At 44.3% G+C, this 27,149-nt stretch overlaps 1 protein-coding gene across 3 annotated transcripts in view; it reads right to left on the reverse strand.

The window, feature by feature from the left end:
• Nucleotides 1-27,149, reverse strand: part of DNAI1 (dynein axonemal intermediate chain 1) — a 156,075-nt gene that overhangs the window by 41,289 nt on the left and 87,637 nt on the right. For all 3 annotated transcript variants that reach the window (XM_054055264.1, XM_054055263.1, XM_054055262.1), the window contains 5 exons: nt 23,079-23,168; nt 18,443-18,530; nt 15,240-15,319; nt 8,355-8,503; nt 7,354-7,453 (listed from right to left, as the gene is read on the reverse strand). In XM_054055264.1, coding sequence (XP_053911239.1) covers nt 7,354-7,453; nt 8,355-8,503; nt 15,240-15,319; nt 18,443-18,530; nt 23,079-23,168 — 507 coding nt within the window. The remainder of the gene's footprint in view (nt 1-7,353; nt 7,454-8,354; nt 8,504-15,239; nt 15,320-18,442; nt 18,531-23,078; nt 23,169-27,149) is intronic.

Genomic DNA, 27,149 nt, shown 5'->3' on the forward strand with positions numbered 1-27,149 from the left:
CCAGGGAAATATTTGCAAACCTGGAAGATTTAGCAAGCCTCTTGCTGCAAAACCATTCACACCTTTAAAGACAGAGATTGGCTTTCACTGCCACTCAATGCTAAATGGGCAGCAAGTCTCTGCAAATTGCCCTACAAACACATGCCAGTGCAAAACAAGCATTTATCTCCCAGCCGGGAAAGGATAAGTATCAAGATAACAGGCATATCTTTGGTATCTGTCCTGTAGGCAAGATACAACAGGAACCTGGTCTTCAAGACTTCTTATACAAAAGACTTCAGTAAAATGTGTTTATATAAGCACAGAAGGGTACATTCACCTCCTCAGAAGCACAATTAAGCTAACTTCCTGAAGATTTGGGTTGTTCCGAGTATTTCATATCTTGAAAGTTCAACAGCTTCAATAATGGGGAAAAGCCTGGGAATACATTTCTGCAGAGTGCACACTGGGATGGCATTTATCTTGAGGCTATCAATACTTACTAAAGATGGCTACATCACCTTGCTCTTGCTGCATTAATCATGAAGGACACAGACCACAAACACATGACAGCAAATGGACTTGTACTTAGCGCATGCTCCCAAGACTACTGCAAAACCCCCGGGATCCTCCTCAAACAAGGACACTTTTTCAGTCACAGGGTTAGAAGATAAATCAGGTTGAAAGAGACCCCTAGAATTCCCTTAGATGACCTCCCATAAAGTGGGGTCAGCTCCGAGGACAGATGTGGTTGCTCAGGGCTCTACCCAATCAGGTCCTGAAAACTTCCATGGACAGAAATGGAACAGCCTCTTCGGGCAAACTGTTCCATTACTTGATCACCTTCACAGTGAAAGTTTTTCCTTACTTCCAGTCCAAACCTCTTATTTCAACTAATTTCTGCTGCTTTGTTTCATTCTGCCTTCACATGCACTGCTGCAATGAGCTTGCCTCTGATAGATAAACTTATAAAATTTGAAGCAACTTAGAAGAAGCTGAGTTTATTGTAAACCGCACCATATAAGGGTTTGATTTCACAGTGCCTGTTAGTAGAGACCTTGAAAGCCGATAAGAAGGAGCTGGTATGCAACTTCTGCTGATAAGAAGAAGCTGCCATGCAACATCAGCAGTCTCAAGCTGGAAAGCAACCAGAAGTGGACTGCGCCTGTGCACAGTTCGAGGTTAAAAAAGTTCATCCTGAGGAAGACTACTGACTTCATCCCTGAAACCCCAGCCCGCAACCACCAGGAGGCACTGCACAGGTGCAAGACTAGAGAGATTCTTCCAGAACTAATTATAATGCGAAGCGGGAAAGGTTATGAATATGTAGTAGGTGCTTACAATTATGCATGTCTTTACACTATAAGTAGATGTTTGTTAAGCTATACAGCGTGTGTGTTGGGCAGAGCTTATTTCCCTTGCGCCCACCAGCAAAATAAACACATACCTGCTTTATAACTCATTTTGGGTTATAGGGTTTAATTCTGCAAAAAAATTTGGCACCCCAGATGGGACCCCATCTCTATCCAGCTGCAGGACCGGTTGGGAGTGAGATGTTCTAGGTGTGCCCCAGACAATTTCTCCGGAGAATCTCCCATCCCTACCCGATCACTGTGGGAAGAGAGACAGCCCATCAGCGGGTGGATCAGGTATGTGATCTGGGGGAATATCTGCAGAGGAAATAGGGGAAGAACTGATAAGCCATGTAGAGACATCTCACGTGAAGGTGAAGAGTAGTATAGCTTATCAGGACCCTATAAGTTGTCAGGAGGAAATCTTGCACACGGAGATAACTACACTGCTTGCCCCTGGGAATTGTTGGTGTGGGCCCAAAGGGGGTGCTCCCTGCTGGAATAGCAGCAGCACTGGGAAGAGTATAGTATCAAGATCCTGTAAGTCGTCCTGCATGTGGTGAGGTAACTATACTATGGTAAACTGGGTACTCCTTGCTGGGATAGCAAGAGCACTGGGTGTGATAGCTACCATCTTATACATCTGTTGCAAGTGCTCGGTATCGGTACCAAGTGTATTTTAACAGCATTTAGCGCCTATTTTAAGTTCAAGCGCTTGTGCGGGAGTGTGTGGTAGTGCAATTGAGATGCGTGCTAAGCACAAAGCGAGTGTGGAGTTCTGATCCGCAGTTCTGTTCTCCCGTGAGGGAAACAGCTGGAAATTAATGAAGCGAAAGATCACTGTTATATGTTGTATGTTCTATGTTATAAATCTACTCTGTGAATTGTTTGATGTATGATAGAGTACCAGTGGAATTGAGGAGGACAGCTTATCCACCCCAGAGCGGGGGATGTTATTCCTCCACAGACGGGGGGGGGGCCAGAGATGGATGAAGCTCTTAAAACGTTTGAAAGACTTGCAAATTGGTTTCACTACAGGGGTTTGAAGCCCCTTCTTGTCTTGGTTAATCCTAGAAACACACCTATTTCAATCTAAAACGTCCATTGAGCTGGCAAACAGGTAGATTTACCTCGGACCTTTGGAATGGAAGACTGCAGAGGGTTAAATTTTAAAATACCTAGCATAGAAGAGAAAGAAAAAAGAGAGAGAAAAGAAAAAAAAAATGGGAAAAGCCCAACATTGCAGCTGTGAGTGCCCCCCAGAATGTGAGTTAACCCCCTCCTCCCGGAATGTGAGTTAAATATTATCTCTGCAAGGAGACTTATTGTAGTGTGTGTGAGAAGGTTTTTAGCCAGTGTATGCCTGAGATAAGAATCAAGGATTGGGATAGAGAAGAGGGGTGACAGTGCTGACATTGGTCTGTGGAAGGGAAAGCTTGATAAAGGAAGAAAAAATATAAAAGGACAATTTGAAAGTTTAAAACCAAAAGGTTTGCGAGATGGAGATAAGAGAACAGAAAGAAGGCAGGGAAAAGAAATTCTAAAGAAAAGCCCCCCTGGTGGAACCAGGGGTGCAGAGAGCAAGAAAACTCTCATTAAATATTGTAATCAATGATGGCAGCTTTACAAATTAGGTGATGGGGCAAAGTGGCCGCTTAATGGGTCAGTAGATTACAATACTGTTTTACAGCTAATGTGTTTTTAAGGAGAGGAGGAAAGTGGGATGAAGTGTCATATGCAGATATGTTTTTCACCCTCCGAAACCATCCACAGTGGCAAAGGGATTGTGGGATTGTGCTGCCACAGGACCCTATGGTACTTGCCCTTGAGCGGGAAAATAACAAAGAATTTAAAGGTAAACTGACTGATTTGCTTAAGCCTCCCCCTCAATCACAGGAACGAGATGCAGCTCTGACTTCTTGATGACCTCTTGTAGGCACTGGCAGGCTGGATTTCTTCTCCAGGCCAAACAACCCCAGCTTGACCATGTCATTACAGCTGTTGCATGGGGCAGCTGTGGCTCACATCCTGGGATACAGCCATCTGGGGACACATCTTTTGGTTATCTCTGGGTTTTTTTACATAAATAACAATTAATGATTTCAGTAAAAGAAAGCATCTAAATGCTTGGAGTGAGCCAGACATGGTGGTTTGCAGCATTGCCCCTTTACAGCACAACTACCAACACCATTTGCTTAATGCAAAAGAAGCCCAAGAAATTTCAGGTGTGATTCCTGCCTTCACATGTTTCATTTTTTTTTCTACTTTAAGCATAAATTTGAGATGGGCTTAAAGCAAATTCCCAAACAGTGACTGAATTCTACCCCTCCCTGTTTCTCTGCCCTCTGCGCTTACAACAAACTGACCAACATCCCCAGATTTACTGCACCCTAACTGTAGGAGTCCCGGCCTCCAAATCCACTTCCAGCATTCTCTTTATTTCCAAAGCAGGTCCCTCGTCCCAGCTAGCCTTTTTGTTCATATCAGGCTTTTACCATTAACAACCTAAACTAAACTAGTTGTTCTCTAACCTCATTTTATTTCAGTGCTAATTACATCAGTGTCTGCGCCAGGCCCCCGCAGGAGATGGCCTGGAGGGACCAGAGAGCTGCTGCCAGCCAAATGAGTTGCCGAACTCATATTTAGAAACAACAGATCTCTCCACCTGTGTGCTTTAGGAACCACTGCAGCGTCTTCAACGAACGTTAAGTGTCATCTGAAATACAATCACAGAGCATAACTGCAGTGGACTTAGCACATTGATTGAAACCAAAGCTGAACGCTCTATAGCAACCACTCCGAGCACATCTAGTGGAGACTCGCTTCCAGAAGAGCAGCTGATTGTCCAGTCCTTTTAAAATCAGGCCATTTATTTAGGTACCTAGTTATAGAATTGGGAGATTTTTTTCCCAGATTGTTGGCATGAATGTGCATATGACTGTGATAATTTTATTTATTTCCATTTTCATTACAAATCATTGATGTGCATTCGGAATTAAAACAACTATCAGGCAGAGCATGAGACTAAGGATATTACCCTGAATGTAATAAAGAGCAATAGCAGCAGTTACTACCCACTGCCCCAGCAGCAGAATGCGCACACTTAGGTTATTTATGAAGAGGTGGTGCTCTCCGAGGCAGATGCGCAGTTGCCAACACAGACATTTTATCCTAATTCCCCTGATATTCACAGCTTCTCTTAAATCTCCATCTACTGGATCCATGGGGACTGAGAGATATTTAGACTCAAAAATGCCCCCATTTCCCAATCCGGAGTCAGAAGGCTGATACAAACATTTTGGACACATGGCATCAGCTCGAGTTAGGAAATGTGTTTTCCAATATATGCCAAGCATCCCTTTAAGACTGCAAGTAGGGCCTTATGTTAAAACCACCTCCAGGCAACCTTCAAGTTTAGCAGGCATAATTATGTGTGGATGCAAAGCTAGAGGCTGTTTATGAACAGGAGGCTTTTAATGTTTTATTTTCTGGCTGCATGTCCTGTAGTTTTTGGTACATTGTTAATGAGGACTTTTTTCCAAGCATTAATGGAGACTTCCCTTTGTGAGGCACCGAGTTACTTCCAAGAAGTGCACTCTGCTACAAAGTGGAGTATGTCCAGGAATGTAAAGGCTGTAAACAACTATTTATTCCACTGCATATCTAGAAGGTTCTGTTCAAAATAGAAACTAAATCATGTCTCAGACACAGCCTACTGCAACCAGCATGGTTACCGCATCACACAGAGGCTTCAGATTTCTATCAGCATCACTACTGGCCAGTCTGCTGCAATGGAAAGGCAGCTCTTACCCGGACCTTTCCTCCTATGCAGCCCAGTTGTGGGCTGCTCCTTGATAATAGCCACTGTCCTTGGAGTACAGGATTAATACCATAAAGCAGAATTAGATCCTACCTAGATTAGGATCTATTTAGGTTTACCGAATTAGATCTAAGGTAGGATAACCAAGGTGACACACCCTGGGTGCAAGTGCTGCTAAGTCAGACAGTCTTCTATCTTACCCATAGCCCCATACGAACCCCAGGCCCATAGCTGCAGAGTCACATCACCTGCAGCATCAACACTAGAGACAAACCACAGCAGTGACTAGGACAATCTAGGAGTGGCGTGGAAAGACCCCATTGCACAAACTCTTGACAAGTCCATAAGACCTTCTCTGCAACAGGTGAAGCACTGACAAATAACGTCACCCAAGTGAGTAGCACAATGCCTCCCTAGAGATAAGCTGCCACTGCAGAAACCTGACCACATGAATAAGCCATCCGAGTACAACCAGTGCTTGCTCTCCATCTGCTCATGCTGTCTAGGGTGTATCACTGCCTGCAGACACCTCCATCCTCTTCCCCACAGCTAGGCACCAGGACACAGCTGGGGTACCAACAGTTCTCTGCACTACTCAGCACAGCTCTCAGTCAAAGCTGTGAACATCAGCAGGACTCTTCCCAGGTTGAGGAGTGCATAGGACCTCACTTGCAGAAACTAAGTCAGAGGATAAGTAACATTGCACGTATTTCATTCATGTAGTCACTTGGTGTATGGGAAGATGTGGACAGACAGATCTATGAACAAAGGGGTGGATCCTGATGCTGCCTGCAAGTGAAAAGCAAGCATCAACACCAATTTCTCTAGGCTGTGGCATCCTGAGCTTCCCTGGTAGACCAGGTTACTCAGGGGAGAGATTTCTATTGCGAAGTTTGGGAGAGACAAATTCAAAGCCTGAACCAGTGAAATGAATATTTGCCTACAAGATAAAGGTTAAACTGCAATAAAGTTGCCAAGGCACCAATTCAATGATAGAGATATACAAAAGCCATCTTTTGCTAGAGTAATTTGGCCAAACTGCACAGACTTTCCAATTTATACCAGAAAAAACATCCAGCCCATAGTGACAGAGCAATGTGGACTTACAGTACAAAACCAATGTTGATAGATAGCTACATGCCCTGGCTACTTGCCAGGCACAAATTAACCATCTGAGCTGCTAGGATGGATGGCTAGGGGCAAAAAATATAACTGCTATCATCTAACTAAGACTGGCCTAGGCACTTCATTACCAAATCATTACTCTTGGAGACAGCCTCACACAGCGCGAAAACGCTCATTTTATTTAATTGGAACAAAGTTCGACTGGTTGACCCCAGGCATATTACTATAATTGATTTTTAACATCACTATAAGTATATAGCCACTTTATTCTATTGCTTCTCTATACCTTAGAGGTTCAGAGCCAACACCAATATGCCAGCTCGAACTAGTGGCGCTCTGGCCTAGAGCACCTTGTACCTCCCTCCCCAGGCGATTTCATATAGAAGCTAAGTAGTTCTCTCCTGCCATGTGTTGCAGACCTTCACTGATCTGGTCAATATAAGAGCAAGCAGGGATGGTCATGCATTTACAACAACTACCTTAAGAAAGCAGGAGTAGTGTCGAGGATTGAGTAATTCATGTCCAGGCATATGCATGCCAAGGGCAGTAAAGCACAGGAAAAAGCAGCCCTGAACTCTACTCTCCTCTTTGTCCTCTAAGTGCCTCCATCCTTGGAGTGAAAGAAACAAAATAGGAGTGCAGAGAAGTTTGGCTAGCTGATATTAGAGACTGGGGGGTTGGCCCACCAAGAAGCATCTGCGCTTAAGAGTAGAGGGTCCACATGACTCTGATGGGTTTGTCAAGGCTGCAGTGAGATGTGCAGCTGATCCTCAGAAATGCTGCTGCCCAGGTTCCCTCATCTCTCTTACTTTATGAATTCCATGTCCTCTGAAACCAGACTGAGAGAAAAAGGAATTAATAATTTTAGGGCCTTGGGCTACCAAAATGACCCTGCTGTCCAAAATGACCCAGTTCAGGCAAGCTGCAGACAACCCAGCCTGTCACGGTGCATATTCCTGCTGGTGGGGGATCTGCAGCTTCCCAACATGCTTGGCCAGGATTGAGCTGACTTGTCCCTATGCTTAGCCTCTCTTGGCTTTCTCTCAGTTCAAATTAGTGTTGCTCCCAACCTCTCACCTTGCCATCAGTGGTGACTGCAGCAAAGACCGTGGAGGAGTAAGGGGACCATGCAACATCCGCTACAGCACAACTCAGGTCATAAACAAACATTGGAGTCCTGTAAAAAAAGACCCAGAGAGAAGAACTCACTTATACATATGTCACTCTGCAAGTGAAACAGCAAGCTATAAACATTTTGATGCTGCAGCGTGTGCTGTTCAAGGCCAGCTGCAGAAGTGAGAGATGGGGTATTTCTCTGCACCAGAAACAAGCCAGGCTCTGAGTCAAAGGCAAAGAAAAGCTAAGCATCAACTCAAATAGGTTGGGATTGGTCCTGCTGGGAAGAGAAGAAAGACAGTACATTTCTTTCTTTGTGAAAGCATTTTGAAAGCTTCCCCACAACACACACAGCAAGACAAAGTCTCTCTGCTTAATAATCATACGGAAAAAAGTGATTTTCCCTCTTTGGACTTCTAACAACAACACTGAATATTAGGGCAGTATTTGCAACAGGAAATATTCAACTCTGACTGATTCACAACAAAATCAATTTCCTGATTGAAACCAGACATTCTTCAACAACTAATTCTGAACTTCATTATGTATTTTCAAGTGTTCCAATTTTTGGTTTTTTGCTCCTTTGGTTCTTAGGACGTGTCTGTGCCCCCAGGCCACAAGCCAGCCCCTGATATTTCTCTATAGTGTTGCTCCAGAAGAATAACCCTGCCACAGCAGGTCCTGCCTGAAGAAAGCCAGGTCCAAAGCAAAGCACTCAGGCTCTGTGCTGCAGTGCATTCCCTGGCAAGTTCCTGGGGGAGCTGATGCTAAACGTTATACGTCTAGGCTGGCCAGTACAAATCTGAGCCATCAGCCCAAAAATAGAGGTAAGTGAGCAATTAGTAGTATCAACATCTAACAGAGAGACTGAGACTGATGTATGAGTCGAGTCAAAATGTGCAGCTAGCACGTCAGGCTGGGCCCCCGCCCCATGCCCCATGCCAGGACTCAGCAGGACCTACTTGATGGTGTGATCCCAGATTTTGACTGTCCAGTCAGAACTGCAGGAAATGAAGACTTTCAAGTGGTAGGGATTCCATCTGACTGAGTCCACGGCCATGTGATGGGCTTCAAACACATCCAAAAATTGACTCGAATAGTATTTTGAACACTGCAAAGGAAAGAACTAGTCAGAATCAGAGCTGAACCGTCTTCTGGAACTCATATTCCTGCAGAAAGATGCCTCTCAATACTTGCATGGCCTCCCAGGCTCTTCTGGGCTGGCTGGGAAGATGTGGCTGGTACCCAGAGTTGCTACAGAAACTAACTCAGCACATGTGGATTCATCCCATTTGCAGGTGGCACCAAGCTCCCATCTACAATCCACAGAGGCAGGAACTGAAGTTGTCTGGTTGGATTTACAGCCAGAGCCAGGCCCTAGAGCTCATTCTCCACTGCAAGACCTCCATCACCTTCCTGACAGCCTGGGCTCCTGCTGTGTCTCTGTAAAAGGCTCTTGAGAACGGAAGGGGAAAACAGGTCTTACGTTGCTCAGGAGCACACAAGAGCACATTTGAAATGCTGCAATTAAAACCTCTAGTAATGGTGCTCTCTACACAAGAATGACCTATCAGACTCTTTGGATCTAAGGATTTCATGAAGATGCCAAAAGTCCCTTTCCTGCCACCACCCTGCGACAGCCATCTCTGAGAGCCACACAGCTCTGCAACTTTTTCTCTTTTGCCACTCGCGACTTCCCAGAGGGCTATGAGAACCACAAGAGGTTGACCAGCTCCCACGCATGTCCCCGACAGGGAAGTGGACCACCCGGTACAGAGCCAACAGCAGCCTGTGAACCAGGCACACCCTGCATGTGCATGTACGGGTCAGGCCAGCAGCATCACAGCTGTGGGTGCTACAGAATGGGAAAATGTAGGATGTGTGAAAGAGCTAGAAAACATTTGAGAGCCTTGTAAAATCACTCTGCATGTGAACTCATGAAAGGGGGGAGAAATTACAAACCATTTGTCTGTACGAGCAGAAGGATCTCAATCCAGATTCTGTCAGTTCTATGTACACAAAAATGAGGTTATGCTCCCCAAACCTCCTCCCTTCTGAGGGGACTGGAGACTTCCTTCATTAGCAACAAGGATCTCAACTCACAAGTAATGTCCTTTTCCTTGTGTTCACAAACACATCCTGTATCCACAGAGCAGGCTGAGGTTTGTTTCAGGATTTTCTGCTGGTCTGCCTCAGTACTGTCACTACAAGGACTTTTCAATATCTTTCATTAATCCCTAATGGATGCAACAGCGCATCATCTGCCCAAGCAGCAGGATTGCTGAAGCGTTACATGACTTTAATTCTTGCAAACCAAAGCTCTAACTAACCATAAGGCTTAACTATTTACGACGTGACAATCACTGTCTGGGTATTCAGATCTGTTTTCTTCTGATGCCCTCGTGCACTGATGCAGAGACTGGATTGAGGGTGCTAAACCATTCACACAGTAGTGGGTCCTGCGTCCCTGAGAGGCTTGCGGTGGTAGGAAATGGAAACAAGGAAGTGGCTCATGTCCCACTGAGATTTACTCACAGTATCTATAGCTTGCTAATAGTTTGGTGCACACTTGGTCTCTGAGTTACTATCCCTGTGTGTGATCATGCGACTGAAATCTCCTTTAGTGGCATGTTTCATAACTTCACTTCATGATTCTTAATGTTCATCCACCAGGAAAATTGGCACTTGGCCTGTTTTGAAAGTAATTTTCCTGGGAACAGACAGAACGGGTTATGAGTAATTAACACAAGAGAGAAGCTGCTTTATACATCTGTCCTTCTAAGTATGTAGATTGAAGGTCTCTAATACCTTTGGACTTTGAAGAGTGAGATCCTAACCAGATTTGTCTGCTGTTCTGTCAACAGAACTGTAATGCTCAGTGTTCTGTTTTTAAAGCTTCATTGGAGCTGAGCCTTTGATCAGTGCAGCTCTCCAGGCCTGTTGTGCTCTAGGATGTGCTGATCCACAGCAATGGCTTTGCAGTCTCAAGTCTGGCCCAGACCTCTACAAAAAAGGGATCTGTGATTTTCCTATGCAATCATCAGCAAAAAAAGGTTCTGCAGGGAAGATGCCTGGCCATGTCTCTTGTGAAAAATGAACCCAGTGTGCCTGCTTTAGCCTAAAGCCATACACGATGCTCTGATAGTGCCTGCCAGCCCCACTGCAGACTTTGGTATCATCTATGATGTGTGAGACAGGGCCATGTTCCTTCCAAGACGCTTTCTGAAGAAACACCACAAACCTGAGAAAAAGCTCAGGAAAAAGCATGACTTCAACGAATAAAAGAGTTTTTCAGCTAACTAGAACTACTGCCAAAGTCTCCCCCTACTATTCACTTTAAAACCCCTACCATTATTAGACACATGTCAGGATGAAAACACAACCACTGGAAAATGTGATGCCTAACTCCTGACAAGACAGCTTTGAAGAGGATCAGTAGATTCAGGGAGCACGCATTTGTATAGCTTGCTTGATCTTCTACAGCACTGCTTCAATTTGCTGAGTGTTTTTCTCCTGTTTAAATGGTGGTAGATGTGTGTGAATTTTTATGATGAGATGGGAAAGCAAGAAAGTGTCTATGGCAATACAGGAATCCAGCACAAAGATGACTTTGACAGGGCTACAAATCATAGGGGTGGGATACTGGGAGGAAAAGAGAACTCCCAGGATGCAAAATTTATGAATAATCTTCATTAACAGCACTTCAGTTTATGCTAGATGTTAGCCCGACACAGAACTCCTCCACATCCACAGTGAATGGATGTTTTTTATAATGTGAAGATATTCTTTCATTTCACTAACAGAAACTCTGAGACTCTAGGCAATACAGAAATCAAAAAATAGTCTCTCTCAAAGGAGGTTTGCTTCTGCCAACAGAAAGTGTACTGCCTAACGCTGGCACTGCCAGGCAGATCAGGACACCCAGCTGTCCTCAGAAATCACTGACACAAACGTGTTCTGTGTTGTTGTGGAAAACCGTTACCAGAAACTGCAGGAGGTCTCCTTGGTTTCTGCTCAATGCCTTCTTGCAGAGATCTCTAAGAGAAATGCTGACATTTGTAGAAAGGCTTATGAATGGAAACATAGGTATAGAAATGGCAAAAGAAAGAACCTCAGTTAATCAATGGCAAATGCAGTTAGTCAAGTGATAAGATAATTTGACAGAACCGATAGAAGCCCCAAAGACAAGAAGAAGACATCGAGAAGATGAAGAACAGAACTCAAATCATAAATTACTCAGACAGGGAAAACAACTTTTCCTAAGACAAAGCAAGCCCCTTTAAGGAAAATGTTCTCTACATTACTAAAGGGTCACTGGAGGTAGGAGCCTCTCCAGAAACGGGTTTGTCATTGTTATTTAAGGAAAAACCAAGAGATGTGAGAAGGACTCAGCAGCCAGTATCCTTTGTCACTTGTTTAACCACAAGAAATCATGTCCTGACCAAAGAGATACAAACGTCATGGTGCTTAGTATGAGAAAATATGATTGAAATTATTTTGTTTAAAATTAGAACCACCTTTTCCTTCTATAAAGTCTTACACTGGCTTTTGTTATTTTCATTTGTTACACTCTCAAGCAAACTGCCTAAGACTGAAAAAATGCCTCATCTGACATGAGTATATTCAAATCTCATCACAATTTTTCCGTTGAAGCCCTCTTTATTAAGAAGCAATTCCAGCCAAAGAGTTGAAACCACAAAAAAGTTTTAATATGTATCTCAGATACCATATTTTTTTATAACAAAGCTCAGCAATTCCTAAACAGCAAATAAGATATGCGAAGAGGCAGTTTTGCGTAACAGAATCATATTAATGGAGAAACAGTTTGTCCTCTACATACAAGGGCACTAGATAGGTCTGTGTGTAATTAAGATAATGATTTCTAGGCTTCAGAAACACTATTAACTAAGCTGTTTTAAAAAATTCATGATAATTGTTCTGCATCAAAAGAATTAACATATTATCATACTATTTGCTGGTATGCCTGGTCTCTGAAATAACACCTCCCTGAAATTCACTTTTCAATGTATTTAATAAATCACCTAAAATTTGGCCCATATTAAAAGCATCTCATGTTTGGTCCCTGACACATAGAGCATATAAGGAATGTGTCCCTCTCATGCAACATGCAATGGCAAGGGCAAGTGCCACACAGACACCCGAGCAGCTCAGTCCTGCTCAGTGCAGCCACCGGACCTGAGAGCTGCTGTAATGGCTGTGGGACTGTCATGGCTCTGGGAGGGAGTACACAGGTAGCTCCAGTAATGGGTTGAGACGTGCAGTGTTTCAATAAAGGGTGTGATGAAGGTGTGTGGTAGTCCTCGAGAAATGTCTGGAGCAGAAGTCAATCTCAATACTTTTGAAACTGCTTGTAGCAAACTCTCAGGGGGACATTAAGAGCAACGAAGCTGGTGAAGGATCTGGAGAACAAGTCTTATGAGGAGTGGCTGAGGGAACATGGGTTGTTTAACCTTGAGAAGAGGAGGCTGAGGGGAGACATTATTGCTCCCCACAACTACCTGAAAGGAGGCTGTAGAGAGGAGGGAGCTGGCCTCTTCTCCCAAGTGACAGGGGACAAGACAAGGGAGAATGGCCTGAAGCTCCGCCAGGGGAGGTTCAGGCTGGACACCAGAAAAGAATTTTTCACAGGAAGGGTCATTGAGCACTGGAACAGGCTGCCCAGGGAGGTGGTTGAGTCACCTTCCCTGGAGGTGTTTAAGGGACAGGAGGATGAGGTGATGAGGGACATGGTTTAGGGATTGATAGGAATGGTTGGACTCGATCATCCTGGGGGTCTCTTCCAACCTGGTGATTCTGTGATTCTGTGACTAAGGGTGCAAGCACTCTCCCTGCTGTGTTTGTGGATACTGTGGAGGCCTGCTTGTGCCTAACACAAGATTTCTCTTTCCTGTGTTAGCCCATACAATCTGATTGAATATTGCCTCTTCCTGGCCTTAGGAATACCTGAGTTTTCTAGGGCACAATGCAAGAGTGGTCCCACTTTTCACCAAAAGCAGTAACATTTTGTGGCTTACAAGTAACCCCGAAACCAGCCTGGGCACCAGTGAAAGAGAAGATCCTGTGTAACAGTATCTCTCTGCATCCGTTCACCCCTGAAGTGGTTAAAATACCTGTGTGGCTCACAGATGGGATTACTCCTCATTTTAAAACCCCTGAATGCTTTTCCTGAAGAGTAACTGATGGCCCCCCTCCACCGTCACACTCACTGACATTCATCACTCACATAAGGAGGAGGAAGCTGGAACATGTGGCTCCTTTCTGTGTTTTGATGAGGACTAGACACAACAGTACCGAAACAATTTGGAGTACAAAACCCTGGGTACCAACTCCCGTGGGCAGCCAATCGACTCAGAACATCTGCCCATGACTGAACAGATGCTTTGTATCCTGAAAGCATCAACAAAAAGCCATTGCAGCTACTTCTCATCAGCCCACTCCCTCTCCCTACCCTGGCTCCACTTCTCCCACCTCCCTTCTGCAAATGTCTTGTCCAATGCAAGCCAGCACTACCCAGAAATCCTTCCTAGATACCCCCTGGCAGAGGGAGATACTTCAATCAGCATCATCCTTCTGGAAGGGATATATATTTGTTGAGTCTGTCTTGCCTAAATGATTGATTGGGATTCCAAAATATCTTTTACCCTGGGTCCTTTTTCTCTGTTTTGTTTCCCCTTTGCAGGCAGGACACAGGGAAGGGGCTCACAGCATCCTCCAGGATGTGCTCTGCCCGTCAGCCTCCTGCTGATGGTCCACACCCCCCACTGAAGGGCTGTGGCTACAATTTTAACAAAGACCCAAAGCTAGCCCAGAGGAACGCTGTGTAAACAAAAGTTATATGAGTAAGTAGCTATTGGCTTTATTTTCAAGGCTAAATAGAGCAGAGCTGAAAACCTTTTATTTTCAGCTTGTTTTCTTAAGAAAACACAATGTCTGTGTCCTGCTCTCTGCTTATCTCTCTTCCTGAACATCTTTTGATCTCACTGGCAATTTCAGCCAAAGCTGGCTGCATACAGGACTTGGCAGTATCAAGGTCCTCCACATTCCATGAAAATGAGTAGCCGTAGTATTCAAACATCTGGGCAGTGCCCTCGCTCTGGGAAGGGCAAGAAAAGCTTGGCTGTTGCCCTCACCACACAGTCGGAGCTGGCTGGCTGACAGCTCCTGGCTGGTGCTGGGCATCCAGGCATTGGGCAGCCGGAGAGCTGCATGGAAGGTATCCAGCACTGTCTGAAGGCATCAGGGGTTATAGCGTGAAGGTGGGATCGCTAAACAGGAGACAGCATGGGGGTGATCACAGGAAGGGAGGATTAGAGTAAATAGTGAGGAACTGGAGATAGAAGGGCAAGGAGAAAGCAGGACTGGGAAAAGGATCTGGGATGTAATTGTGGAAGGGAAGGGCTGCAGGACACTAATCCCAAGGAAACATAGCCTCATTGGCCACACTGCTCATAGCATAATGGGTCTAAAAAGAAAAAGAGATATTTATTTTCCTGTCATTTGCCCATAGCCATGAGGACAGAGGATCAATGCCTTTTAACTTCTACTTTGATCGTAGGTAGTGCGTCACTCGCACAGCTGCAAACTGCAAAGCCTTCTGGGATGCAGTTTGCATGAAAACCAAATAAGGTCTTAATTGGGTCTGTGCAGAGAGCTCCCCGCGACCCTCTGTGGCTCTGAGCTGGTCGCAGGCTCACCATAGGGATCCGAGGGCAGGACCAGGCTCTGAAGTTGTACTTTGTTGCTGCCTGAGCAAACACCTAAGAGAGTGAATCTGAAAGATAAGCAAGGGTCAGGGGATGTACAAGGCACAAAGGAACCATTCTTACCTTATAGATTTTTCCCTCTTCAGTACCGACAAGAAACAAATAGTCTATCTTTTTGTGGAAATCAAATGATGTCCCACAGCCTGTTAACAGAAGAAAGGGCTGTTAGACAGAGAACTGGTTCATCTGGCCAGCACACGCTCCCTGCCTATGGTACACACACTCTGCCAGTGACTTCAGAAGTGATTTACTAGCAGAAGCTACGAAAAGAAATTAGATCCACCTCTTCTGCAAACACTTTCCAAGCTATGCCTGTCCCCAAGACCTGCAATTTGCAAAACCAACACAGAGAAAGGGACCAATCTGTCAGTCTCACTACTGACAGATGCATGGAAGGATCATGGAATAGAACCTCCTAGAAGCTATGCTAAGGCACAGAGGGGTGATCCAAGACAGCCAGCATGGCTTCTGCAAGGCCAACTCCTGCCCAACCAACATAGTAGTCTTCTGTGATTGAGTGACTATATTAGTGGACATGGAAGAGCTACAGATGTCATCTATTTCAACTTCTCTAATACCTTTGACACGGTCCCCCACATCATCCTTTTCTCTAAATTGGAGAGAGATGGATTTGATGGATGGATCATTTAATGGGTCTGGAATTGGTTGGATGGTCACATCCAGAGGGTAGTGGCCAACAGCTTGATGTCCAGATGGAGATCAGTGATGAGTAGTGTCTCTCAGGGGTCCAGTACTGCATATCTTCATCAATGACAAGAAGATCTAGTGTGCCCTCAGTAAGTTTGCAGATGACACCAAGCTGTATGACATGGTCGACACACTGGAGGGAAGGGATGCCATCTAGAGGGACCTGGACAAGCTTGAGAAATGGGCTCACATGAACCTCATGAGGTTCAACAAGGCCAAGTGCAAAGTTTTGCACCTGGGTCTGGGCAACATCTGGTATCAGGTACAGGCTGAGGGATGAAGGGATTGAGAGCTGCCCTGGGGAGAAAGACTTTGGGATACTGGTGCATGAAAATCTGGACATGAGCTGGCAACGTGCTCTTGCAGCCCAGAAAGCCAACCTTATCCTGGGGTCTATCAAAAGCAGGTTCTGTTCCCCTTCTCTCTGGTGAGACCCCACCTGGAGTACTGTCTTCAGCTCTGGGGCCCTCAGTGCTGGAAAGATAGGAACCTGTTGGAGTGGGTCCAGAGGAGGTCAGATGGATGGAACATGTCTCCCATGTGGACAGCCTGAGAGAGTTGGGGTTGTTCAGCCTGGAGAAGAGAAAGCTCCAGGGAGACCTTATTGCAGCTTTTTAGTAGTTAAGAGAGACCTATAAGAATGATGTGGTCAAACTTTTTGTCACAGCCTGCTGTGACAGTACCAGGGATAATAGTTTTAAACTGAAAAAAGAGGGTAGATTCAAATTAGATATAAGGAAGACTTTTTTTTTTTTTTTGCCATGAGGGTGGTCAAACACTGGAACAAATTGCCCAGAGAGGTGGTAGAAGCTCCACCTCTGGAAACACTGAAGGTCAGGTTGGATGGGTGCTGAGCAACCTGGTCTAGTTGATGATGTTCCACTGCAGGTGGATTGGACTAGACGACCTTTAAAGGTTCCCTTCAACGCAAACCATTCTATGATTCAATGAAAAAGGAACTGGAATTGAACTGAAAGAACAGGTTGGCAAGAATTTAAAATACCTGGTGCAAATGTAAGAAACGTGAGGACCAAGTCTGCCTCCTCTTGGGAAAGAACAGACTTCTTCTCTTTGTTTAGTATTCACAAAAAACGTGAATGGCTTCACATGCATAAAAGAGCCCAGAGAGGAAATATCACATCATACCTGCCTATGCCCTTTTCATCATTAGCTCAGAAGCCATTTAGTAGGCCCACTTCAGTAAAGCCAGCAGCAAATGATTTGATTTGGTAAGAAAAATTCTACCAGTCACTGAAGGATCCTCTTAGCTTCAAAAGCCCAGAATTCAGCAACTTTGTGAACTGTGTTTAAACCAAGTGTCTGTGACGTGACTACTTGAGATTATGTGGCTTCTGCTCTTGAGGCAGATGCAATATCACCCAAGAAAGGTATTTCACTAAGTGGTAAAAGAAAATTCCAGCAGGCTCCTTGAGCAGAAGATGAACTATCTCTGCTGCGCGCCAGAGCAACCTGAGGTTGTTGACCAGCAGGAACACCCACAGTGATCACCAAACAACAAACAGCAACAAACACACAAGGCTCAGAAGCACATAGTTACAAAGAACTTTGCTCTAAAGGCATCTGTCTTAAACAGTAGGTCTTAAACATCAAAATGTAGTCCTCAGATGAATTGATAATGTCATTTTGACCCTTAATAACTGCTTTAATTTTTAACATTTAAATAGATTGTTAAATATTCAAGACAAGACTTTGAAAATCCATTTCCCGGTAACACTTAACAAATACTTAATCACAAAGCCCCTCCCCAGCCTTAGCTGGTCTCTTGCAACACATGGCAATGCAAGCATTCTCAACAAACAAATTATTCAGCAGTTACTAGCCTAGAAACACAACAGTCCTTAAATGCAGACCAAGTGCCTTCTCCAAACCCAGGCCACAGCTTCCCCACCAAAAGCAGGTGCAGCAGGATAATTAGAAGGTTCTTCAGGGCTCCCTGTGCAGTCCAGGACCTCCAGAGCTGACTCATCCCATCCCATTCCATCTCAAACAGAGGATGGTCAGGATGAAGGGATTCAGTCTAGAAGGACTACTGTCTCCACCTTGTATGGAAGGAGCCTAACATAGCAGCTCAGAACGGTCACTGTGCTTTTAGAGAGCCAGATCCTGATAAGGCAGAACCCACCACTGGCTATGTGAGCTGTGCACTCAGGAAAGGGCAAAGGTTGCTTTTTCATCTTTTATCTGGCCACTCCAGATCAATGTCTGGTAGGAAGAACAAAACTGACCTAGTTTTGACAAACACAAGTAATGTCCGTGTTTTGTTCACATCGGGATATCCAAGTAAATAGATATTTTTTTGAATTAATGTTAATCTTTTTATGCAAGTGAAAGCAAGATGTAACCAGCAAAACCTGACTCATTTAGTGGCCATTGCTCCAGACAAACTTTGCCCTATTACATGATGAAAGCAAGGAGGCGTAACCCTTCTTTAGCTCCTTTCCATCTAACTACCCCATTCCCAATTTAATTCCACAGAATGAGTGATTAGAGGCTTTGTGTCAGTAATTAATCAGCATGGCAAGGACTTGGGCTCCTACCAAGCATTTGCAGCTGCAGCCCCTCTTGCCACTGCACCGTTGTTCCCTCTACTGACAGCTTGATGACATCTGTATGAACCAGCTCATTCTGTAGGCAGAGGAGATTCTACATGAATAACAGGCTTTAAAGCAGCAATACAGAGACATTCAGTACTTTGAAACAGCAAATTTTATGGAGGAATTCTAAAAAGCTGTCCAAAAGTTGCTTAATGTTTCATGCTCGCAGTTGGCAACTTGCTAACATGTTGTTTTATGTAAAACTTCCAGGAAACTGATGCTGGACCAAGAGCCGCTGGTACATCACACAGGCACATGCAGCTGACATTGAAAGCTTTGGGTTTTGGGGTCAGTGTTTTTTAAGTGGAGGTTGACTCTGTCAGCTTAAATCACTGTGTTAAGTGAAACCACCCCATGTCATTTAAGATGAGTATTGCATATTATCATGGAGCTAACTGAAACCTCACTAACAGAAAGCAACCTATCACCTTGACAGTCTTTGTTTCTTGCCATCTTTCTATTATTCCCAGAGCAGCTTCAGTTCCCAATAGTCACAGCTTCACAGGCTCTGAGATCCAAATAAACAATGACATCCAGCAACCAGCTTCTCCAAGGGAAAAGTGCCCAATGTTGCTGTTATTAGCAGAGCTCCAGAGAGGTCTCATTGCAGGCCACGACACTGCTGTGCTAAGTGCTGTATGAACACAGGGCCAAAAGGCTGTGTCCCACAGAGCTTACAGTCGAGGTGGGAGACAGAAGACAGATGAAAATAAACACAATGTGGGTGAGTATGAGGAAAGTATGAGAGGGTAACGATCCATTTTTAGACAAGCTTTGGGAATTAAAATACCACTGCAGAATGGAGTTGGTTGTGAATGTAAGAATACCCTGGGGCTGATAGAAAGAACAAAGAACTAAAGATTAAATTAATGAGCAGTGTGGGCTGAGGACTGGATGTTTTCATGAATCTGCAGATTTCTCACTGGAGCACTGTAAGAACAAAACATAACTTCTTACCTCAGTGAATCAAGCTTTAGCGGGACTTTCTCTAAGCCCAGAGCAGGACTCTGGTGGAAAAAGATTATGCCTGGCAAAGTGAATCCCAAGGAACTGCATGTAAGGAAAGGTGAGAGAAGACCTTGGGAGCATCTGTTCAATACTGCATTTCAGAGGGGACAGTGTTCTGAAAAACTTTTTTTATCATATTTTGTTTGGGTTTTTTTTACAGAAGGATCAAGAAAGTTCAAACTGTGTAAAATAATGTACTTCCTCCTCACCAATTTGCCCTGCTGCACACCCATGTGCCCTGACCTACTGATGGTAGTAACTGTTCTCTGAGAGAGAACAAATGAAGCAGGACAGATTCCTGCAGGGTCCCGCCTTCTGTTAATGACTCTTCTTGCAGCACATGGGTTACATCAAGTTGAATTAATTGTGCAAAGGCCGGAGTGATGCTCAGGAAGAGGCCATATATGCTGGTATATGCATACATGAATTAGAAAGAGTAGTGTTCAGAGCGTCCAGGACAGAGCGTACTTCACAAGCCACTCATTCCCATCAGGACTGCTGATGAACTGCTGAGAGTGCAGTAAGGACATGCTGAGCAGGCACTTGCCTTTGATCAGACTCCCAGTTCTGCTTGCTCTCCAGAGCGTGTCTACCATGTCCCAGCCATGTCTGACGGCCACATGAGTCTGATCTGAAGACTCATGTCTAAAGACTCTGGTCTAGAGACCAGCTTTATATCATGGTAATACACACAGTGTGTCTAACAAAGGTCAGATGTGTGATCTCGGCAGGCCCAGACATGTGCTAGCACATTTACTCTCTCTTCTAGTACAAAAGGCAAAACACGCAAGACCTTCACTGCAAGCACACACCTTTCTGCAGCCTTTCTCTGAAGATGCCTCCCAGTTCTTCCACCCAGCCTAGCTCTCTGCACACAGCTTCTGCAGCTTGTCACCTTCAAAATGATTTTACGTGTGTGTACTTCCCTCTTGTGCTGCTTTTATTTTGTACCCAGCTTAGCAGTCTGTAAAGTGCACCTATTTCTGGGTCTGTGTCGCCAAAGCCGTTCACATACTCCTCTAAGTAAACAGGCTGTTGACAGTTTGGCCTTCCAGGAATACTGAATAATAGTATGCTGTTTCTGCCTAACAATTGTAAAGCAGTTTGAAAGCATTAGTGAATTGGGCCTTGCAGCTGCCTGTTTCCCTTCAGTTGTTATCAGCCTCAAGTGATAAAGGAGGCTCAGAGCTGTTCCGAAACATAACTCTAAGTTTAGGAAGGGTGAACTACAGCTGCTAATCAAACCTGGGATTGGCTCAGAAGCAGTGCCAGGCTGCATCCCAACTGATTCCTAGGTGTGGCTCCAACAGCTCTTCTTTTTGACAGGCAGTATGTGCACCCAAGGTGGGAGAAGAGTCATTCAGCTGCAGAAGTCCTATATCATTACTCGCCACTTTACACCTTCATAATGACCCAAAACCAAGCAAAGACAATAGCTTAAAGCACACACAGCTCATTTGCTGCCTCATGAAGTTTGTCCAAAGTGATTGTGCCCATTTCTGATAGAAAGAACCATTATGGTCAAGGCGCATCAACTGGCCCTAGCTAACATTTGACAACTGTTCTATCCAAATTTTGAGTGTCACTTGCCAAATATCCAGCTGGAAGTAAGAGCATTTATTCACTCTGCTCTCAGCTTTGGAAGTGTCAAACAGCTATCAGTGTTTGAAGAAGCTTTACTTCTGGACAGTCCTGTCAGAAAGATTAACAAAGCTCTCTCTCATTTATTCCTTATTTGTACCATGGATTTGCAGAACAGAAAGCCTCCAGAGTCTCTTCAATTTTATTCTAAATAAATTTAGAATTTGCTCTTCTGTAAAACTGGAATTCAAGCAGATTGTCCATTTCACTCTATGGGGTACAAAATTGAAGACTGTAAAAAACCCCACATTTTTCATTCCTTGTTTTGCTTTCCCTGTTGAGTCTCTGTGCAAAAAAAAGGAAACAGCACCTAAAGCTCAGCTGTTTTCTACCCCTGCCTGCTAAGTACATACCAGCTCTGGCAATTTCAGCAGCAACTTCACCTCAAAAAAACCCCTTAAAACAGTGCTTTCCACGTGGGTGTGGCCAAGTTTATTACAGAAGTGCAAGGAATATGTAGAAAGGAAATTGTGCTAAGTGGATGCAGGTCTTAGAAGTCACACCAAAGACACTTAAGTAGGTGTGTCAACAAGCTCAAGGGACAGAAAAAAGTATAGCTTATGATGTGGGAACAGATTCAGGCACAGATGAATCACAGAAATGTTGCAAAAGATGCTCTACCGGATGAGTTGCCATCAGAGTCCATCTTCAGATACGAGTTGTTCCAGTCACGGCATTTCTGAAGAAAGGCTTAACCCAGTATTTATTGCCTCCTAACTGGAACAGGCTGAGCACACTCAGTTACTTGGGCTCAGCTGAAAGGTGTGTATTAACCACTTCAACATAAATCTTTCAGGCATTTCTCTACAGGGGATAAAACAGTAGCTAAGTGCTGGGTTGTTAGCCTGTCCCTATTTAGGAAGCACTCAGGACTTAGGACACACTTGCAGAAGGGATTTTTTTTTTTATCTAAAGTTGCATGTATGAACCTGGGGGAGTTTATTAAAAAAAAAGACTTACTTAATAATCAATGCCACCTGCATGTGCCAACTGTGTTCATTAGAAGAGGCTCCCACTCCTGAAGTGAACATAAGACTAAGATTTACATATAGTTTTAGACATCAATCCCTGCCCATGGCAGCAAGACCAACAGCCAAGCCTTGAATAGCATGGTGTAACAGCTTGAAAACATGAGCATCTAAGGATGTCAAGAAATTTCTTTTCTTGCTGGGAAATAATGGGACATGTACTTCAATCTCATATTTAGGGCAATTCAATTATTTTTTAAGTAAAAGATTTTTAAATCTTCAAAATGTAAAATCAAATAGCCAACATAAAAAACACACACTGAGATTCAGAGACATAAATCCAATGTCACTTAGGGACATTAATGTTAAGTTTCTATAAACATACATACTCCAAAAGAAAAAGTAATCAAAGTCATTAAGAGAGGTTATTTTGGGTGGGGGCTGACGATGTCACAGCAGGCATAAACCCTCTGCCTGTCTGACTGTGTGTTGCCATCCTACTGCAAGTAGGAGCTTACTCTGTACTCCTTTGTCCAGAAGGGGAGAAGTTTGCACCTTCTCTCTCCTAGTCCAAATTGCAGTCTCTAGGGGAGCATTTGGGAGATCAGGGTCTTGGAGCTGGGGAAGAAAGCAGGCTATTCTGCTCTGTCTCTGTGTGGACAAGGAAAGTTTCAGAGCACAGATCAGTTTTGAATTCCTGCAGCTGCAAAACAGGAAATTGATCTCTTGTACTCAGCCCACGGGGTGCTACAGGTGCAGGCAGGAATGAACGTTAGGTCCTGAGCAACGAATAGGCTCGTTCTGCTCATTTCAGAGTTTAACATGGAGTCCCAGACCCAGCTGTGACTGCAATCTTCTGCTGCCATATCTTTTCAAATAAAAATAAAAATAATGCATCACTGAACTTTGGAGGTAATTGGTTATGATTTGGCTAGGAAAAGAAATAGACACCTACTGTTTACCTTCATTAAAGTCCATGAAACAATTCGCCCATCCGAGGAGACAGAGAAGAAGTTCAAATTGTTGTATACGCCATTGTTCTGCCACTTGACCTTAAAACAAGAAGACAGTACCAGTCAGCACAGGGCACTCAGCTTTAGCAGGACAGAGTCCCATGCCCTCAGCAGGGTCTTCTGAAATCCTTCCTAAAGAGCATCTGTCTTCCTCTCCAGAGGCCTGTGGGTGAATAGCATGTATGAACACCCTGACCTCCCACAGACAGTTTCAAAAGTGTCTCCAGCACTTCTGTCACTCACTTACCTGCAGGGATGCTCCAGAGAGGAGGCAAAGCCCCATACCTAGGGACTCTGCACCTGCCTGCAGCCATCTCCCCCCGCTGGGACAGGAGCACTGCCATTGAGGCATGCCTTGTGAGGCATCTGAACTATAAAGCTCTCTGCATTATGGCACAACACTACCCCAGAGATCCCTAACAACACCAACAAGTGCCACAGAAAAGTCCTCAAGGCACCAGAGCACATCACTGACCCTACACAAACTATGTCTTTCCCATCTGGCTAATTACTCCAGGTGCAGTGCCATACAGCTGCCCTTCAGTCAGACAACCTCAAATTAGCTTTCTGTCCCCATGTGGGCTGCAGATGAGCCCTTGCAAGCAACACGTGATACGGGTCCTGGGTGCACTTCTGTTTCAGAGAGATGAAAACGTCTCCATTAAAACTGAAAAGCTCCCTACACCTTCAGAGCATTTGCCTGCTTGGTAAAGAGATCTGCCTTTTGACTGTGACAGCTCGGCAGGAGAGATTAGAATTCAGATAAATGGCTTACAGTTTAGAAGAGACATTTCAGTTAGACCAAAAGCATTAAGATCACTCGATTTTCAGATCTGGGAATTCAATCAGACTGAAGGAAAAAGGATGACTTGTCACTGGGCCTGTCAGCACACACTCCTGTGGGCATCTGTCAGTTCAGGATGGCGACAAGCACTTCAGCGGGTTCTGCTGAGGTTTTCAAAGGTATATCTGTTCCTGTCCAAGCAGTGCAGGAGATACATTTCCTTAAGCATCATTCCATAAACATGATAAATGGGCATGATTATCCTAGAGCCTACCGAATTCTCTATGACCAGCTATTTATTTGGTACCTATTACACAAAACAAACAGCATTCTCGATACTTTAATTACACAGATTGTGTATTCTGATGATACTTCCTTGGGAAAAACAGTGTTAATTCTGCTTTGTAGAATTGTTTATACTGCGAAGTTCCGTGAAGCATGAAAATTCAGCCAGAGACTCAGCAAAGGGTAATTAATCCTCCAGTGAACAGATTTCCTACCTAGAACACACTATTCCAAGGAAGGAGAAATAAAACATAAAAGGACTCCACCTGAGAATACATCAAAATGTCAGTTTCATGTCCATAACATGCTACTGAAGAGTCTCAGGTGGCCTACACCTTTGAACGTCCTTGCACAGTAGAAGCTGTAACTCTCCAAGTGGAATCACATCTACTATCCGAATGGCATAAATTGGTATGTCTCAGAATAAAATGGCTAATGATAAAAATATCGGTTCAAGGGCACATATGGAGAACAGTGATTTCCAAGCCTGGGCATGGTGTACAAAATATGCTGGGTCTATCTATTCCAAGAACATCTCCCTGGGATCATGAGCTACTGCTGACAAGGATGGTCACCAGCAGCTGCTTCAGATGAAGGGCTTTGTGTAGTGAGGAGTTTTAATTCAAAGTGAGAAGTGCAGAGTTCGGGTGAACCGGTTACAAATACATGACCAATGTATCTTATACTGGGCACAGAAAAAGGGTCATGTTTCATATCACAGCTTTTTAAAATGCTACTCTAAATTTGTCTGACAATAATATGGTTTTATTCATGTGTCCAACACAGGTCTCCTCTAACTCATGTTCTTCCTCTTCAGTCTACTTTCCCAAATATTTGGGAAAATCAGTCACACTTCCCAGTCTACCTCGAAGGCAAACTTCTCTTGAGGTAGGGGAAGCTATTTCTAAAGACGGTGTATTTGATGAAACTGTGCAAAGGCTTTGCCATTTGAACCTGGGAACAGTTAGCAGAAGTGGCTCAGATATCATCTACTGGGACAGGACAGGACTGCAAGAAAAGGGGCTCTCCAGTATCTGAAACCTGCAGCCTGAACCCAGCAAAGCCCTGAGCTGCACAGGGAAGACAAATGCAGGTGACACATATCTGTACTGCAGTCAGTGTGGGTCCGACCATCTAAGTTGTGTACACAATTCACATCCTAGGATCAAAACTGGTCCAGATACTATCTGAAGGGAGAGTCCCAGCTTTTCTACTATCAAAGCGTACGTCCAGACACTTATTAATGAGTTCTGCTTGAGCCGTGCAGTGGCAGCTGCAGTTGAGCTCCTAGCTCTGGTCCTGCTAAGCATAGTATGACGTTTTGCACCCGAGCTAGAGTGAAGTGACAGCCCATCACACCACTGGAAAATACATGGATGAAGGCTGAGTGGCTGGACTCCACTCTGATCACCCAGTGCATACAAAACTCCTGAGTCCTTATGTCATGCAAACACAATGCATTGCAGGAACCTCTTCTGGCAAAGACTAACAACGTAAGTGCTTGGTTTTTTTCCCAAGACAATTCCTTTCACCATTCCCCAAGTGAAGAGCTTTTCACACTCCAAATACCCTCTCCCTGATGGAGATCTATTCAAGTTTTCTACTATGGGTACTTAGTTAGGGGTCACAATTACTTCTCTTCATCCATTAGACAGGTGAATCATCAGCCCCAGAAAGCAAGTAGGCTGATTTGCTTGGGGTTACTGTTCCTACATCCAGAGCAGCTCACAGTAGTTGAGTTAGGTACATATTGCAGGCAGCCTGAACACAGTCCCACAAGGGCACCAGGATCTGCCCTCAGATGAATGTCAGCAGCATTCAGTGACGTTAGCTTGAATTTCAGAAAACAGAAAGTGGCACTTAGTGCTTCCAATTTTCCTTTAACACCTCTGACACCTTAATAGCGTTTGTGATCTTTTTTCTCCTGATCTCTGAATCCCATAAATGCTTATTAGAGTAATTAGCCTTCATGATACTGCAATCAAATAAGTCGTCTGCTCAGAATTGGTCTTTTTGCTGCTTCCAGAGGCCTGTGAACGTGGCACAACCTCTTGACATTAGCAGTATCCTCGCTGCGCAAGGTTTGGCATTTGATGAGAGAACCAAGCAAGCATGTGCATGGTGGCAAGAAATTAATTCTTTCACAAATCATGTGTTAATCAACCCAGGATTTTGACTGCAGGAGACAATTTACAGCAGAAGTTCAATTATGATACAGTAAGACTAAAGAAACAAATGAGAAAGTGTGTGTACAGAGCAGAAAGGAGACAATTAAATACAGAGCGGTAAGTCATTTGTCCTGCCTGATCATGATGAGACCTGTAATAAAATCAAGGACCTGCTGCTATTTTTTTCAGTGTGATCTTTAACCTGACTATTTTTGCAGTGCAAAGTAGTGTGCGAAACTCATCGCTGTTAGAAGAGCCTACCACTTTTTTATTTCTTAAAACCTATTTGTTTTTTTATAAGGAAGTTGAAACTACTCAAATCCCTATCTGTCTGTAGAAAAATAAAGATTAAAACCTGCATGTTCACTGCTACATGCAGCAGGTTAGCAGGACAATAATCCATTCACTCTTAGTAACGGAATACTATCATCTTGTCCTGTGGCAGCTGGCAATGGCTCCTGTCCAGCAGAAGATTTGACCATTTATCCAATCTGACTGGAAAATTCCCATGTTTCTGATGTCATTCGTACAGAAGAAATAATGCTTGATAAGTTTTCATAGCACGGAGGCTGTTATTCACTCACACTGACAAAACACAACTGGTCAAAATCATGCTGGCCATGAGGCTGACTTGAGCGCTTTGCAGGCAGCCACAGGCAGGATCTGTCTGCCTTTCCTGTAAGGTGACACCTGGTACGGCAAACACAAATCCCTCTGACTGGTTCTCAGCTTGCCAAAGCTCAGCTGTGCAGTGCCACATGCAACACATGCACACTGACTGAT

The sequence above is a fragment of the Cuculus canorus genome, chromosome Z, assembly GCF_017976375.1.
Source record: "Cuculus canorus isolate bCucCan1 chromosome Z, bCucCan1.pri, whole genome shotgun sequence".
Lineage (NCBI taxonomy): Eukaryota > Metazoa > Chordata > Aves > Cuculiformes > Cuculidae > Cuculus > Cuculus canorus.